The sequence below is a fragment of the Zonotrichia albicollis genome, chromosome 1 (genome assembly GCF_047830755.1).
Source record: "Zonotrichia albicollis isolate bZonAlb1 chromosome 1, bZonAlb1.hap1, whole genome shotgun sequence".
Lineage (NCBI taxonomy): Eukaryota > Metazoa > Chordata > Aves > Passeriformes > Passerellidae > Zonotrichia > Zonotrichia albicollis.
Genome location: NC_133819.1, coordinates 22,334,707 through 22,352,665, shown reverse-complemented (window position 1 = coordinate 22,352,665; position 17,959 = coordinate 22,334,707). Strand labels below are relative to the sequence as shown.

General features: G+C 37.0%; 1 protein-coding gene across 2 annotated transcripts in view; it reads right to left on the bottom strand.

Moving 5' to 3' along the window:
- The window catches only part of ZNF804B (zinc finger protein 804B), a 223,370-nt gene that overhangs the window by 21,626 nt on the left and 183,785 nt on the right, over positions 1 to 17,959 (bottom strand). For both annotated transcript variants that reach the window (XM_014270355.2, XM_005480272.3), the window contains exon 2: positions 8,567 to 8,710. In XM_014270355.2, the coding sequence (XP_014125830.2) occupies positions 8,567 to 8,710 (144 nt within the window). The remainder of the gene's footprint in view (positions 1 to 8,566; positions 8,711 to 17,959) is intronic.

The following is a 17,959-nucleotide window of genomic DNA, read 5'->3' as shown; positions in this document are numbered from 1 at the left end:
TCTGAGTTTCCACCAGGTTAACTGGACCTTTAGTCTAAATATAATTCAAGAAAAATGTATTCCTTCATGCTCTGGGTGAGGATTTATTGCACAAAATTAAAATCTAAAATGATGGTTTGAGGGGTAATTTTGTATTTTCTGTGGCTTGGCATCATTATTTTGGTTTTGTTGTAAAAGTAATCCTTACAATTCCTTGCTTATTTTAATAAGCCATCTGCATCAACCATTCCTACTGCTAGGAAAATTAGTTTTAAAACTTTAGTAATTAAAAAGTATACCATCTGAGAAGAACAGAAAGAACAATAACACAGGCATTAATGAAAAGCACTTCCTCTAACTGACATTCTGGTTATTGCTATGTGTTAAATGCCAAAACCAGATAGTACACTTTTGTAATTCCTTATATAATGAAATGCTTAAGAAAAATTCTACAGTCTTTGGACCATCATTAACAACTATGAAATTAGGTGTCCCATGGGTTTTTTTCCAATTTAAAGAGGGTTAAATTGCTAATTTACATGTTAATTAGCATTCATTCTAAAGAACACCAAATGTAATTCCATAGCATCTAGCATTTAACAATTTAGCTTATCAAGACATTAAATTTAAAAGAAGCTCTGCATTATTTGCAAGAATTTTTTGAGGGCTAATGATGAAAGGAATCTCATTATTCTAAGTAACATGCAATTTAAAAAGGATGAATACTGCCAATTTATTTACTTTATCACTGAGTAATAAGAAAGCAGCAGAGCATTGGCAGGGCAGCAGGTTTAACAGTTCTTTAAAGCTCACTGATCTGCACAGAGTGGTAAGTTTAAAAGAAAGGATTGTTTCTGGTGACATTTCTTTGGAATGTGTTGCCTCCAGTCACTCCTAATCACCAGAGTGTGCTCAGTGGTATTTGATAATGCTGCTTCTGCTGCTCTGGAGCTACTCTGCTGCATGCACTTGCTCTGGTGTGCAGTTGAAGCATCTCTGTCTACCAGATCTATAAATACAAGCCTCCCCTCATACCATTTAAGAAAATATTGCATGGTATTATAAAGCAAACATTAATTTAAAGAAATTTTCAAACTGGGAAAATAAATCTTCTTAGTTCAGGGAAACCACAGAATTATCATATTGTTTATGTCCCGCTTTTGTGCTTATGTTGTACACTATTCCTTTACTTAAATGCTGATGTCATCCTGTTTTGCTTTATGTTACCCTTATTTGCATTAGTTTCTGTTATGTGACACAACCTGATTGTCTGTTCCCCTGAACTGCTACTTCAGCATTTCAAAATTGCTGGATTGCAGGTGCTCAGAAGCACAGCAGATGTGATGCAAACATGGTTTTTGAAAGGCAGGATTTCTCTGTCTCTAAACAGAAAAAAGCATTCAGGACAAGGAAATTTTGGTCTTATATTATCTAGCAATAGTAAAAGATTAAAATGTATATGAAAACAGCATTATACATTCCATTCTTTGCTTTTTTCCAGAGCCCAGCATTTTTTATGTTGTGAAGTCCTTTGCATTATTTTCAATGGAACACTGTGTGCCAATACAATATTTATGGTACTCTCTTTAAGAGAATTAGAGTCCTGAAATGTGGCCTATTCACTCAATTTCTCACTCCTAAATGTAATGATTTAGACATTGGTGGTGCTAAGTGGCTGACACTGAGAGATTCCTGCTGTGCTTTATCCTGGTATTTCTCGTCATTTACTGATTATTTCTCCTGGTCCTTCTTATCTTGCAACTCTTTCTTCTCCCTTGTCTTCTAATTCCTGAGTGATACTTGCATGCCTTGCTGTTCTAGCAGTTTCTGTCCACACCTATTTCCATAATTGCTTCCCAAACCCACGTGTTCTTCTGTTTCCCTCTCATTTCACATCATCAGTTCTTTTGCAGGCAGCAGCTGCATCCCTTGCACAAAAGGGATTAAATTCTAAAGTACAGTCCAACTTCAGTACTGAGTCAGGGATGTTTCCTCACTGAAGACAACATGCAACCTCAGAATAAAGATTTCATTAAAGGGCAGATCCATAAAAGTCTCAATTTAGGGTGTCCCAAAAGTATTGATTCTGAAGCCTTCCCACTTCTTTATTCTTGACTTTGCAAATACTATGTATTTTTACCTGTTAATTTGCTAAATCTTGTCATCCATAAGCAAAATTTCAGCCCAATAACCAAGGGCAAGGGAAAGCTTGTTCTTAAAACACAAAATGTTTGTAAACGTTTATTATGAGCATCACAATCAGTTCTGTATCTAACAATCCACTACCACTGGGGTAACCTAGTTTGTGAACAAAACTAGTTTAGATACAAGAATGATGGATGGAAGAGGTTAATTCACATGGAAAAATTCTGAAAGGGTGAGAAAAACTTTTAATTATGGAAAAGGAAGTGTGAGAAAAGTATAACTATTCAGCAAGAAACTATCAAAAATTTTGTCTTCAAGAAAAGTTACAGTCAGAGTGGAAGTAATTTTTGGAAGTAGGAACAAGAATATAGACTGAAAAATCAGTGCATGAAGAACAGCTAAGAAAGTGTGAAGCTGTATCAGAAATTAGAGAATGTAATAAATGGCATAGGAATAAGTAGCAACAAGAAAATCTCTAGTTTCACAATGAGTAAGAAAAAGGTCTCTTTAAGGCAAAAATACACTGAAATGATAGGATAGACTTCAGAAATTAATTCTTTGTTTTTAACTTTGGTCTTCATATAAAAAGAAGCTAGACTAGTCTAGAAACATCGAGACTATGCTGTTTCCAAGGGAAGAGAAAGATGTGCTTAAAAGGATAGAGAGCAGAAAATTGTTATTTCTATTGCAGATTAATGAATAAATAAAACAAAATTGGGCACATCCTTACCCCCAAATTCAAGAGGAAAAAAAAGTGTTGCAAAGAAGCAGAAGTATAACAAATGTTTTACTGGAAAAGGTGATCATTCTAAATAATTGTATAGCAGAGATAGTTGAAATATAAACTGGTAATAGATTTGGCTAAAGTTAGAAATATGCAGGCATTTCACTGAAATTAAAGAATGCTTTGTAGAAAAATATCTGTGAAACTGTTGACTGCATTGAATCATAATGTCAATATTCTGATGTAATGTCAGCTTTAGCACCCCTCTCTCGTTAAAACATCCAAGCTTTCTTCATTTTATACATTCAAATTTTTTTTTGAGGGGGTTTCTTAAAGGGCTTCCTCTTAGAAAGTTCAAAGCTTTCAGGACAGGGCCTAATTTTAAACACTCTAAATTGTACACATATAGAAATTTGTGTATGCGATAGCTGCTTTGGAGCATAGAAATTCATTGGTAATTAAAGAAGACAGTAAGTAACTATGACATATACAAAACTCTTGCATCACTTCATATCCACTTATAAACCAGCTGTTTGAAGGAATCTAACACCATATTACTGTTCCTCTTGCTTGACTATTTTTTTTTAATCTTACTAGATTCCACTGTGAGGAATGTGAAAGTTTTGTTACAAGTATGCATGTATTTCTTGACAAGCATCAAACCAAGATGATTTTTTTGTGAGTTACAGGAGCAGAATCCTGCTGACAGCACCACTTGCTAACTGAAAGCAAGAAATTATGAGGCCTTTTACCATTCAGGTTGTTTCCTGAGGAGGCCACAGCGTACAGACCCATGTGCAAAACTTGGCCCCACAAAGTCAGGGCCAATGTCCTGCTTTTCAAGGGTCATCTCTTTAAAGGCCAATGTCCTGATGCAGAAGTGCAGGAGCAGGGGCTGCAGGGAAGGACCTCAGCCCTGTCCTCATGGGAGCACCAGAGGAACAGTGGGTACACCCATTTTCCAAGGGAAAATAGCAGAGACTACCCAAGCCCATGTAGTAAGGGACCTTCATGCTGGTGTAGCTCTGTCTGGGATTAGTGTGTTCTTACAGCTGAATATGCATTCCTTTGTCCACAAGAAGGTTTCTTAACGTTTGCCTAATTTCCCACATCCAGATCTTAAGGTGAAATTCCTCAGATATTGCCAAACCAGTTATTTTTCCTCCAAATGAAAATTGTTTGGGTAACACAGGTTTGCCTTGGCACCAAAAGACACGACTTACTTTTCCTCCAATAAACACAGAGATGCTGGAAAAAACACCCTCAAGATGAACTAACAAGATCTCAACACTTACAATCATCCCTGGAGCTTTCTCTGAGTTAACTTATCAGTACATTTTCTGGGTGGCAGCAGCAATGCTAGCTAAAATGTAAGCATGTTTGCTAGCTTTGAAGTTTAACAGGAACTAAATCTCTGTCTGAATTAGAGTTTAAATCCACAAGCACCATAAAGGCTTAACAGTAAGTGCCAACAGCTGTACACACTAAATCAGTTTCTCATGCCAAAAATACAACCAAATGCATGTATGCATGGATGTAAATACTGAAATACAGGTATGTTCACATAAACCAGAGTAGACTGAAACTTCTGTTCTCTTACTTAGTACTGTCTGCTTCAAGGACACTAAAATTTATGTTGTGGGGTGCTTTTTATAGTTTTTTTTTAGTTTGTGTATTTTTTTATTGCAGGAGAGAGTCTGATGCATTTAACTGTATGGTTAAATTTTGACAACAAAACTAAAAGCTTGCTTTGTCATCAGAAACCCCAAGATGGCAATACAGTCTTGTTTTTCATTGCTGCTTCTAGCTATTATTATCATTATTATTATTATTATTATTATTTTTATCATCATAATTATTATATTGCAGTACATGGAACGGATTTGTGATATTCTCCTTTGCTGACATCTAAAAGCCTTGCTCATTGCTAAGGATTATTTATACAAAAAATTGAAAGCTCCAACTACTTTGTTGTTAACTGAATGAATGGATACTGTGCATGACCTGGACTTATTAAAAGATTCCATTTAATAATATCGACCAAATAGACACCTCTGCTCAACTTTAGCTTCATTTTAAAGACGCACAAAACATGGTTAAAAAGAACTACCCTTGTACATTATTTTCAGCTTAACCAACTCCTGCATAAATTACCTTTTCAGGTGGCAGCCTATCTTGGTTCTCTATATCCTGATCACTTTAAAATGAATTCTCACCAGGACCCTTTTTGCTTTTCAGTGCTCAGAGAGCTTTGGCAGAGCCCAGTACCCCGTTCTGATGCTGTTAACTTTTGCTGCAGAGAGCACAGCGAGCAAGCCAGCGCCAGCGTCCTTCACCTTGATGCTTGAGGAGAGAAAGTGCAGATTTATCAAGCAGGCTGCTCCCCCTGACTGCTGCCCCTGGGTTCATAAAGTCATAGAAAAAAACAAAAAGGGAAAAAGCTGTGACTTAAGTGGGTTAGCTGATATGTGGTAGCAAATGGGAGATGCATGCACAGGGCTGTACGGTGATGAAAGATTAGATTCTCCCAGGAAAGTCACTCCCACTCCTGCCCCAGCCTTGTTAAGTATCAGGTTTAACAGCACAGGGCTCAGGTAAAGCTGGGTGGGAGTGCAAACTTGCAATCAGACAGATTTTCTATGTTCACTTTATCCAGCAGTGCACTGAAATAAATTAATTTCCAATAGCAGGTAACATCAATGAAAAATTCTTGTAGCATGTCAGGAAAGATGTTGAGTCTAATGCTGACAAGACAACCAAAGGAATAAGAATTGCTTAATAGTGGGAAAATGTTACTCAAAAATAGATAAATAATATTAGAACTCTCTAGGGTCATTATAGTGTTAGAAGATAATGAAGATATTGGCATTGATCTTTGATGGTCTGTCAAAATTTTATGCATATATATGTACACATACCTCATATTTTTATGCCCATAAATTTGAAAGTATGTAGCAAGCAGAGAGAGAGAGAGAGGGGCTATGTCTGAGTATACTGCTTTAGAATAATCTAACACAGAAAGACAGCAGAAAGACCATTTATGCAAACTAGGCCAGACTGCCATCAAAACATTTTGCAGCCTCTGAGGACAGGGAGGGCAATGGCTGGTATGCCAGCTGCTGGGTCCAGGACTCAGCACTTCCTGCTATAACAACTGGTCGAAATCATCTATAAGAAAAAGGATCACAAAATTAATTTCATGAAACCATAATATTTGGAGATTAAAGCCACAATTCTCTGAATAAAATCTGTTTCCTCTGGAAGACAAACAAAAGACTTATGATTAAGCACTCAGTGCAATATCCTTTTTTTCTGCCTTACTATCTTCTCTAAACCTCATTTCCACTTTAATACAAATTGTGAAGTAGTAGCATTTAAATGGGAAATCACATGGGAGGAGTATACTGTATTGTTACTGAGATGCAAAGAGTGTCTCATTTTAATTTACTCCCCATTAGAAGAATGATGTTTAGAACATATCCATGCAGATTACTAAAGCTACCCTCAAATTACTGCTGGGAAGCAGAAAACGTACCTTCAGAGGAAGAAGCTCTTGTGGTGGCTAATGTCCTTCCCAGAATAAACATTTTGAAACAAAACTAACTAAACTCACAGGAAACCATAAAAAAAAAAAAACAAACAAACATAAATTCACTTTTTTTTTTAAGATTAAATCATGCAGTCATGAAGGGAGGCTTTTCTGTGACTGACTATAAAAAGTCAGAGTAAACACCTACACTATTCCTAGAGGCAAACTAATTCTTTTTCCAGGCTTGGCTGACCAGGTAAGAAGTGAGAGGGGAGAGGAGACTGAATTACCCTGACACATCAGGAGGGTGTCTAGCTAATCCTGCACTAACTGAGCCACTGAACTGCATCTGAAAGGGCAGGACGAGGTGAGCTTGCACTGCCCGTTGATATTCTGTATATGTCATGCATTTCTGTGCAGACTCTTAGTTCCCAGCACTATATGTCTGGCAGCCTTTAAAGCAGTAAATTTATCTGAAAATTAAGAAGAGTTTTATTGCTTAAACAAGCCCTTTTATAACAGAAACTTGCCAAAAACCTCCCCTGCCCAACAACCCAATCATAGTTGGTGCATGAAGCAGGCTGTTTGATTTAGCATAAACTGCTTTTTGCAGGGGGAGTGTGTGAAGAGGAAAGAGCACAAATGGCTCCATTTGAGTTCAGATGCATTTCTGATGACTTAAAAAAACAGCTGAAGGGTGAAAAAATCTTGTGTGCAGCAAATGGGGATTTATAGGGATTAGAGTCACAGGTATAGGATCTGGAAAAGCATTTGTTTTGTACAATTATAAAAAAATATGGATTAATTAAAAGAATGGTGATGAGGGGAATTGCTTTTGATTTAATGCATAAGCACATAACTCTGGTTTGGGAGTGATGGGACAAAAGAGTCCCATTATTACCCATGGATAGCTGCCTGGGGTGCTTGAATTCAGCAAGATGGTTCAGCATTTGATGTGTGGGCAGACCTTAGGCAGTTTTTAAATTAAGTGCTGTGATAGATGCACACAGAAAATTCCAGGGTGATTTACATCCTCTGTGATACTGCAGAAGACAATAAGATTGCTTTCAGGGAGACCAAGGAGTTTTGCCTTTAGCATTGCTCATTTTATTCAACATTATTATTTCTAATACTCTCTCCAGAAGCACCTGCAACTTCTAATGGTTTCACATATTTTTGAGGTAGCTCCTGACCCTCATGAACCCACAAGTGTGATCACACAGAGGACAGTAATTCCCTGGCAGCTTGGATGCACGCAATGCATGAGCCCCTAAATGCAAGCACTAGCAGAAATCCAGGAGGAAAAGATCCATCTACAGAATGCAGTAACATGTGCTTAGGATGCCAGGTCAGCAGATGTGATCTCTGCTTCAGAGGTTAAGAAACATTCACTCCTGGACTTCACAAACCATTTTCTTTAAATTCTGAAGTGTTTATATGAATTAATTGCATTTTCCTTTCATGTTACCAATTGAAATATGGATTTTGCTAAAATTGGAGGAAAACTGGGACTTGGGAAATAAAGTTAATAGGCACATATGGGTAAAATATACCTACCACATACAAATGTGATAGAATTTATACCAAAAAAGTGATAAAAAATTAGTATTTATGATCTTTTTCCAGGAATCCAACATCTCATCAGGGATTATTTTATATCATTCTGTATGCAAGGAAAAATGTATTTTGTCTGAGAAACATGATGAGACATAGATTTTAACTCCAGAAACAGATGCTGTAAAAAAAATAGATAAAATTAAGTTTTGCCCTTGAAACAGCACAGCCAGCTTGAAACAGCATGGTCATATGCCTTCTGATAAAAGCATGAAGAATAGAGGCTTTTCTGTGACTGGGAGGGTGAAAAGAGGGACCTGGTCATTTGAGGAAGTGGTCTTGCCCCTGCCTGTGGTTTTTAAGAAATTCCACATTTAAATTTATCAAATTTAGTCCAGACATCAGTATTAAGCATGTATCTAAAGCTACAGCTGAGATCTTTCAGTCAGAGTAGCTTAAAAAAAATTGTGATAAAAGTGAATATTTTCCATTTTATTTTAATGGAAAGTAGCATGCTAAAGTTGAAAACATCAAATGATGAATTGTCTTCTACTTGGGTGAATTTAGAAACCTCCCACGACCAATGAGGAGGGAAGAGAGACCGTCGTAACACGCAAGACATTTATCAGGTTTACCTGCTTGTGAGCGTGGTCATAAGAATTGATGTGGTTGTCAAACTCCTGGTGTTTGTGGTACTGCTTGTCACACAGTTCACAGTAGAAGTTCGCCTTCACATCCTCCAGGGCCTTAGCTGCAGCTTTCTCCTTCTCAGCGTAGTCCTGCAAGGGCAGAAGCAAAGGGAAGCTCTTCACCTGAGACCGCAAACTCCCGCTTTTCATCAGGCACATTGCAAGCCCTGGACAGCTGGAACACAGACTCCATCCCAAACATGCTAAGCAGGTTTTGGTCTTAAGTGGGATTCCATGAAAGTGTTGTGTTTCTTGGCGAATTGCTCTTACTACTCATTGTAGGCTCTGCTGTAAGGAGAGAGGAATGGGGTGCAGAGGAATGCCATCAGGATACTGCCTAGCCCCTGGGCAGCAAAGCTGAGCAGTGAAGAACAAGTAAGCCCTCAGTGTCAGCCTGTTAACTCAGCCCCAGATTGCCCCAATATCTGTTCTTTCAGGTACTGCTGCTCACAACAAATAAACTGGTTTAATCTGATATTATGGCAGGTTTTCTTTCGTGTTCTGCTTTCTGACTTCTATGGAATATTCCCTGGGGCCAGGCATCAGATTGCTTTGGCTGGCTGAGATTTCCCTGGAGCAGAGCCCCCTCTGCAAGAGCCTTTTCTGTTCTTTCCTGTCCTTCCCAACCTCTGCATGAAGGGACACACCATCCAACCTGACCAAAGTGAAAGTAACTCTTGGCCACAACCACTGAGAAGAGCACTAGCAAATGCCCAGGCTCGTGCAAACACAGCTGAAAACAGGGAAAACACAATTAGTTCCTAATATCTCCCCAGTGACACAAGTTAGTGCTATGGAGAGTCAAGCACTTCAATTCAACACATAACATTAGGTAAAAAAGAGAAAATTTCAAACATAGGAGCCAGAAGTTACTGAGGTCAAATTAATGCACTTAAATAAAGGGCCTGATATGCAAAATTGGCAGCAGCCTTTGTCAATCTTACTTCCTTTAAAAGTCCTGTTGCTGTTATTTTTATGACACTTCCTCAAACATTGAGCATTAAAGTGCAAACTTCTGATATGGAAAACAAGAACAAAAAAAAGTTGGTAGAAGCTATTCATTTTGTATTCATATTGACAAGCTGGTATTTCTTGAGTGCATGTAATATATTGCCAGGGATTGCAGTAATTCATCATTTGCTGTGCCATTTTACTCTCCTAAAGAAATTAGCATTTTCTGCTGCCAGGTTTCCATGCTCTGCAGTCAGTGCTGTCTGCTGTCCACATGCTTTCACCACTCTTTGCGTGACAAACTCAGAGTGCATGAAAGCCAGGACATGCTGCACATCTGGGACAGCCTGCTCTTAGCACATCACTGTGCCCAGCCCAGCTTCAGGGAGCAGAGAGGGCTGGAGGCTGGTATTGGCTATGGCAGATTAATATGAAGGTACATTTTGAGCCTTTCAGAGGGGGAGGGACTTTATTAAAGAGTGACATGATTCAAATATGAGACCTGGTCAAGGAGCTGATGCTGGTCGTTTGTGTGACTCACTGAACTTTGCACAGCTCTGTGCTGTGAGCCCTTCTGTTTTGCCTCTTTTTCTCTTTACACCCTCATATTGGTGTGATTAGCTTTTTTACACCATAGTTTCAGAGGCTGCCTTTGCTGGTGAGATTAACTTCATCTAAACTTGGCTGTCTAAAAGTTAGGTGTATGGGTAAGACAGGATCCTAAGCTGCTTCTGTAAGAAAAATGCTAGACACTGCCAAATGGTTATTAATCCCATCTATTTCAAAAACCCATTCTAGGATGAGATTAAATTCTCCAGAAGTTCTATCTCTCTCTGACCACTGCAAGGCTCTAAATTACTAACCTGGCCTACATCCTTAATTCTTAGATTGCTGAACTCAAAGGTAATAAATTCTATATTGTATTTCTTTAGATTCAATTCTAAATCTCCCCATGAAACTTGCATGAACTGACCTACTTGAAGACAGGGGGTCAGAGGGGAAAGCTGTGCCAAGAATTCTGATTTTACCTCTTATCAATGATACCAATGGCTTACCAGTTCCTCCCAGAGGTGAAACATGCAAATAAATCTCTCCTGCAAGCATATAGCTCAGATGGGTCAATATGCACTAAGAAAAAAAAACTAACCTGAGCTAACATTTCTCCACTTGAGAGGCTGCTCAATTATGGTAGTTAATCCTTGATTGTATCAGGGAGAAATATACCCACAATCAAACAGTTAAATAGCTTTCATTAGTTATTTAAATTTACAGAGCCCATTAAAAAGTGATACTTTTCAGCTTATGCTTCAGACCCATTGTTTTGCTAGCATTAATTATTCACCAGCCCTTTGATATAATTAAAATGCATAAATTAGAATGTGGATGCAATAGTATTAATTATGCAGAGATGTCTTCCCTGAAAATCAAGTGTTGGAGGCAACATATTTTTATTCTAAACTGGTAAAAATGTAAGTTTTGCACTCACTGGAAGCCAGCCAAAGCATAATTGTTTTGCAGGAGGGGTTGTGGGTTGTTTTTTTTAATTATTTGTTGTTGTTGTTTTGTTGCTTTTTGGTTTTTTTTTTTTTTTTTTTTTTTTTTTTTTTTTTTTGCTTGGTCTGAACTGTCAATTAAGTGCTTACAGCCTGCTCCATCTTTTCTTCTGCTGAAGGAGAAGCCCAACTGTTTGGGGTGAATGCACCACATTACTGCCTGTAAAGCGCAGCTGAAACTGCTGCTCATGAGCATTCCAAACTGCCAACTTTATCTTTCTCAGCAGAAATTAATACAGTTCCCTTCACATAAAGATGTTTTAAAATAGCAACAAGGCATTTCCCAGGTGCATCCTAAGATAATCACAACTACCTCCATTGCCTTATTGCTTAATTATGCTTGTCTACCATGGCAAAAGATATAACTTCCTGCTTGCTTATCAATCAGATGCAGGGAAATTGAAAGCCACATCACATACTTTAGAAAGGTCATGGATTTTTTCTTTCTCTACAAAGACATAAGAACTTCTGGCACTACTGTAAATTGTGCATAGTCAAATGAATTTTCACATCCAGACTTCTAATATCATCTCACTAGGACTGTAGAGATCGATGGTCAATTCTGGCATGGTGAATGTGATCGCATGAAAGAAAATGTGTGGAGCTGCACCTGTAGAAAGCATACGTGATCCTGAAGGCCTGGTCACACAAATGTAGACACAGGCAGGCAGCAAAGATTCACCAACACGTTTTGAACTCGGAATCTTCAATGGCAAGGAATATATGTGTCACAGTCACATTAACTATTCTGGATCATACCCTCCTTAGTAATGGCACAAAGCCTGGGTAGACATGTGTATGCTTATAAGACAATATAAATTAGTAGTTCTGTCTTCGAGTCAGGGACAGCAGTGGTTCAACCTCATGTAAGGGGTGATGTCACCCTTGTAGGTGAGAACTCCTAGAAACCATGGATTAACCAACTTCTGTGGTGCTGGATGCAGGCAGTGAAGTGGATAAGGACAAACAAGTGCAGAATATATCTCTAAATGCGTTTTTTCTAGAAGCCTGCAAAATGGTTCCATATTATAGATTTTAATTGCATTCACGTCAATTTGACCCACAGAGACACATAACTGTAATAATTGTTTATTGGACTGTAATATTGTATATTGGACTAATTAAAAAAAAATACTTCTCTTGCATGTTAGGCTAGAAGTGCTTTTACTTAGCAGCTACTTTTGCAGTATGCTTGGTATTGTGAAAACTCAATTAATGGTAGCTGACATTACATTTTCTAATATGGGGAAAATCAATGAAAAATCCCATGTAACTGAGTTTTCTTGAATGTTGCCACTGACATCTAGTCAATTAGAAATCATTTATTAAATCTAGAGTCTGTAATAGATATTTAATAGACTGCATGCCCATTAAAGGATGCTGATCTAGACAAAACAATACTACATTTCTTGTCTCAGTAACTGATAGTAAATATATCTGCTATGTTCAAATGGACTAAGGTGAAAACTAGGTCACTTGATAACAATAAAACTTACTGAGGCAATTTTCTACAAACCCATGGATTTCTATAAATATACTGGAGTAAATACATGGTGCTTGTAATAGAATATGAGAAAAATATAGCATCATTAGCCCACTTTTGATTACCTATTTCTAAATTGGAATGCAAAATTAGTGACAGAACAGCTAACTCACATTAATGCAGAGCTCAGTAAGTGACAGACTGCTTCTTCTTCAGGGACATAAGCAATCAGTTTGGTAACTTAAATATAATTTTGTGAGACAGATTAGATATGAATGCAAGTTTTAAATACTTATGCAACTATAGAGGTACCTCTTGGGGGTTCTCAGGTGAGAGGTTAAAGGAGAAATAGGATGAATATAAACACATGAATTAGCTACAGATTACAGTCTACATCTAAGTCTTTTAAATGTATTTTCATTCGTGATTTAGATGACAAAATGAATTGTGATTATCTATGAAATCTATGAATTCTACTAATTAACAGCACAGGGCATAAAAAGGCTTTAGGGACCTGAATCAAGACTCAAAATTACTGTAATAATCTTCAGATATGATCTTTAATCAGCAAGATAAAATTCAGTAAGATGTTTGTCAAGTTCTGCAGTTTGGAGGGAGAAATCACATTCATCAATACTAGATTAGGCATAAAAAAATACAAATGCAAGAAAAAAGATCCAAGAGTTAGAGTGGAAAAGAAACCAAATGAAAGTCAACAATGAAAGTCAAGGCAAATCACATTCTGACATGTTAATAGTGATGTTATAAGTAAGATGCTGAGGGTAATTTTTCCACTTGACTCAGTATTGGTGAAATGTCAGCTGTAAAATACTATTTGATACATCTACACTAGCAAATAACTTGGCTTCTAGATCTGACCGTCTATCATTCCCACTATGTGTGTGATAGTTCATTCCTGGACTTTTTAATTTCAGAGTTCCCTTTGAGATAAAAATTGGAGTTCCAGAATAACATCTGGTGCAGGGACCACACTCTACAGGCAGCAAGGATGAGACACCAAAAACCTCTCCATGCCCTGTATAGCCTTACAAAAACCCAAAAGATTTTGTCAAAGAAAGCAACATTTGCATGCCATAAGAAAACATGCAGCATCGTGTCACAAAACAACTACCCCAGCAGTGATTTAACGTAGCCCTTACACTTCATCATATAGACTGAAATAAAAAACAAATATAACAATCACTCCTGACAGTACCAGACAGAGGAGACTTCAGGCAAAATGGATATATGGTCAGTTTGTCCTGGGGTGCATGTACTTTTTGGGGAAGACCAAAATGTAGATGTAGCCTTTGAGACAGTTTGCTTCCCACAATTCAAGGAAGACATCATGTACTCGAGAGGTCTTTGAGTAGAAGTGTAGGGATCAGGGGTTTAAAATTAGGCAAACTAAATCCAATCTGTAATTCATATTTTCATTGGATCATTAGTGTGAGCACTTGTAAATAACATTTTTGAGGGAAATATATAGAACTGCCTAACTGTTCTGGTACAGAATTGGTACAAAACATCTCTGGATGGTCAGGACCTGTGCAAGATGTGTAGAAACAGCAGTCATAGAAGCTTCATTTTTAGTGCTCGTTCACATCTTCCAAATTCACCAGTTTTAGGGATACCTGCACATAATTTTAATGTCCTTATATATTTTCTTCTTCAGCTAGAGTGAGATAGATTTTAAACTATCTTTAAAACTCAGCAGGCAGGTGATAGAATGCAGGAAGTAATCAAAGTACTTGTGTGCAGTGGGAAACTTGAGTACCACAAAAATGTCCTGATATTGAGATATGTAACTGAACATCAGGTTGTTTGAAATTAATGAACTTCTCCCTGAAAGCTCTCTTTTGTTTCTTCTCCCTGGAGAAGACTGTTCACTTACCTAAAGACTTTCCTAGGGAGGTTTAGCTGTGGAGGTAGAATAAAAAGCAAGTGATTTGTTCAGCTGCAATAGCTGGCAGTACAGAACCCTTTCATTTATCTCACATATGTTCTGCCATTCTGCACCTTGAAAACTCAATGCATAGTTTCTGCCACTGTGGGATCTACAGGGAGGATTTACAGAGCAATATGTTGCAAAGGATGTTTTCTTCATAGGCAGTAAATGCTGCCATTCTCAGCTGACTCATAGAGGGCAACATCTAACTTCTGCGAATAAATATATCTTCATATTTTTCACACTCAGCCAATTACTGCAATATTTTCAATTATATGCACATCCATTTGCTACTAGAATGCTGAGAAGTGCAATGCTTTTAGCAGGTCCTACAGGCCTCTCAGAGCACAACCCTGCTGGGACTGATAGGACGTGCATACCAATTCCTAACCTATTTACTATCAAAATCATCAGTGCTGATTGGAACAAACCTTATGGGACATAAGAATTCAAACATGAGCAGATCTATTCAGATCTTCAGAAAATCTTATTTTCTAAGACAAATGGCTGCTTCTGGTAACTTTAGAAAGGAATTGAACTTTGAGATATTCTATACTCATTTTCAACATTATAAATAGAGCATACAGCTACTAAAAATCTTTTTTGTGGTTATAGAGGACATTTTGCAAACATTCCAACATTTTTTTCTTCATTTTCAGAAACTGGTGGAATTGAGATCACGTTCTGAATATGTGATCAAGAGCTGACCTGCAAAGGTAATTAGGTACCTAACTGTAAATTGCATAAAAAATTGTATGTATTCAGTTTAATTTTTAGAAAACTTTACAATTAATCAAATTTGTGCAATTTGCATAAATTTGTATTGCAAAGGGATATATCTGAAAGGAAGTATGTAGTGGTTTTGGTTGGGATAGAGTTAACTTTCTGCATAGTAGATTAGTTTTCTACTAGGGCTAAAACATGACAGAATAATTATCAAAATATAATTTATTTAACTGAGAAAAATCTGCCTGGAATTGTATGCAGTACAAAAACATAAGTTCAAAAATAAAGCCAGCTTAAAGAGGATAATAAAAATAGAGTGGAAATGACATAAATGGAAAGAAAGCTCAATTTGAGAAAATCAAGGGGTAAAATGGAGATGAGTGATGAGAAGTGTCCCCACAGGGCCATACTGGGACCAGTGCTGTTCAGTAACATCACAGATGACACAGTGGGATCCACTGCACCTACAGAGAGTTTGCAGATGACAAGAAGCTGAGTGGTGGGGCTGACTTGCCTGAGGGATGGAACACCATCCAGAGAGAACTGGACAAGCTCTGAACTAGTGGATGCTTGTGAACATTAGGAGGTTCAACAATGCCAAATGTAATGCTCTGCACCTCAGCAAGGACAACCCCCAGCTGTAAAAGAAGGTGATAAAGGATCTGCTCCCATGTATTAAACATCTACTGAGATGCAGATGTAAAAAGGAATTGAATTGAACACAGCAAATAAACAATTTCCATACAGACTGGGAAATACACTCAGGCATAAAGACCAAATGATAGATATAGATGTATATGTCATTTATATGCAATAGAAATTGAAATTATTATGTTCACTTATATTTCAATATATTCATATATTGTGGCTGGAATCGATAAGATTTCTCATCATCAGTGGAAAATATGTAAGGACAAGTTTCACATTGAAGTTGAAGGTGTCATTTTAAGATGAACCATGATATATTTATGAGGGCGAATATATGATGTGATTTGGTTGACTAAATTTGATTTGAAGATTGGGGAAAATCTTAAGTTACACTAAATCTTTTTAATGATTAATGGGTTGTTGCTTGATTTTTATCTCTGGGCCTCATTGTTAATCTATCCCCTGTATTAATGCTAGCATTAGCATTTGACTTATTGCTTTGAAAGGGTTTCCAAGCATAAAGTCATTAAAGAACAATTTCAAAATATAAACGCTGCCATTAAAGAACAACAAAAAATGTTACAATTCAGTAACTAGAGCAACAGCTCTAAGAAGAGGAAGAAATATGATTCAAGGACAGTCTGAGAACACAAAAGGCATCAGAACTCTCAAAATTTGTGGTGGTAGGGGCTGAAACAATTTCTGGGCTAACCGGAAACAGATGTGGGTTTCTTACAGTTAGGATTATATTCTAGGCAGTTAAAACAAAATTCTAAAAGCTTTTTGGGTAAGATAAAACATAGAAAATTATAGAGAATCTAAGTATACTTCCAGCTACTCTGCAGTCATGGCTCACTGACCTTACATGGCAATATGACTGTGGAAAAATGTAAATAGAATAGAAATGTGGTTTTTAAGTTGGACGGAAGAACTGTTCCTGTTATGAAGAACAGGATTCACTTTTTCCTTATAATCCTGCTTTTCTGCACAAATGTGAGTCCTTCAGTGAATCTGATTGTGACATTTTTGCCTGCCTTCCATTCAAAGTCAATTCCTTCAATTTACTCACTGATTCATACTATTTCTCTCTTCCTCTCAGGTGATAATTTCTTTTACCCCTTTTCAGATGAGTGAGGTATTATCAATTAATCTGAAGAGTTAGTCCTCCATTTATGTCTGACTATTCTCACTTTTCCACTTGTGATTTTTAGAGTACAATGCATGTTCTAGCACTGCACTTAATGGATTGATGTGATGTATTTCTTTGTCTGTCACCTCTTTTCAGATTAAATGTACTTGATGTTTTTTAGGATCTTTGTACCTTTTGACCTAAAGGCTTCTTCTATAAAACACATATATATGTATATAACTTATATGTAGTGTCTTTCATATTGGAGCTAGCTAAAAGGACTTTTCAAAAATTATTTTGATCGCTGTTTAGGAAATTGTATAGAAAATATTTTAGGCATTTGATATGAGCATAATAATAGTTATCACACAACTCATATATAGCTATTAGAGCCATTTTTATTAAGTGCCTTTTTCACAAAATACAGGCTAATCATATCAGATAGCACTTTATAGTCCTTAATAACAATAGAATTAAACATTTAAATCTCTCTCTTTTAACATTGTTGGAATCTTTCTTTTCAGATACCGCAATATTAAAACCAGTTCCTGTAGACTTAGTCAATATCATAAATGATGCAATGCATCTCATTTCAGTGGGTTTCTTTGCTCATAGCAACAGAGAATAATTTTTAATTTTATGATAAATTATTAATAAACTATTAGTAAATCCAGATTGGTCAATTTATCTCTTATATTATGTATATTTGCAATCTTCATAAAATGTTTTACAGGGTAAGCATTAATCATACACTTGAATTATATTTATAACCACTCACCTTCACTTAAAGCTCATCTATTGCACTCTACTGCATCATTGTTGCATTGTGTAGCATTTGATGGGAAGTTTTCAACCAGAGATCAGGGCATTTCTGCACATTATCTTTTCATGTTTTTTTGGT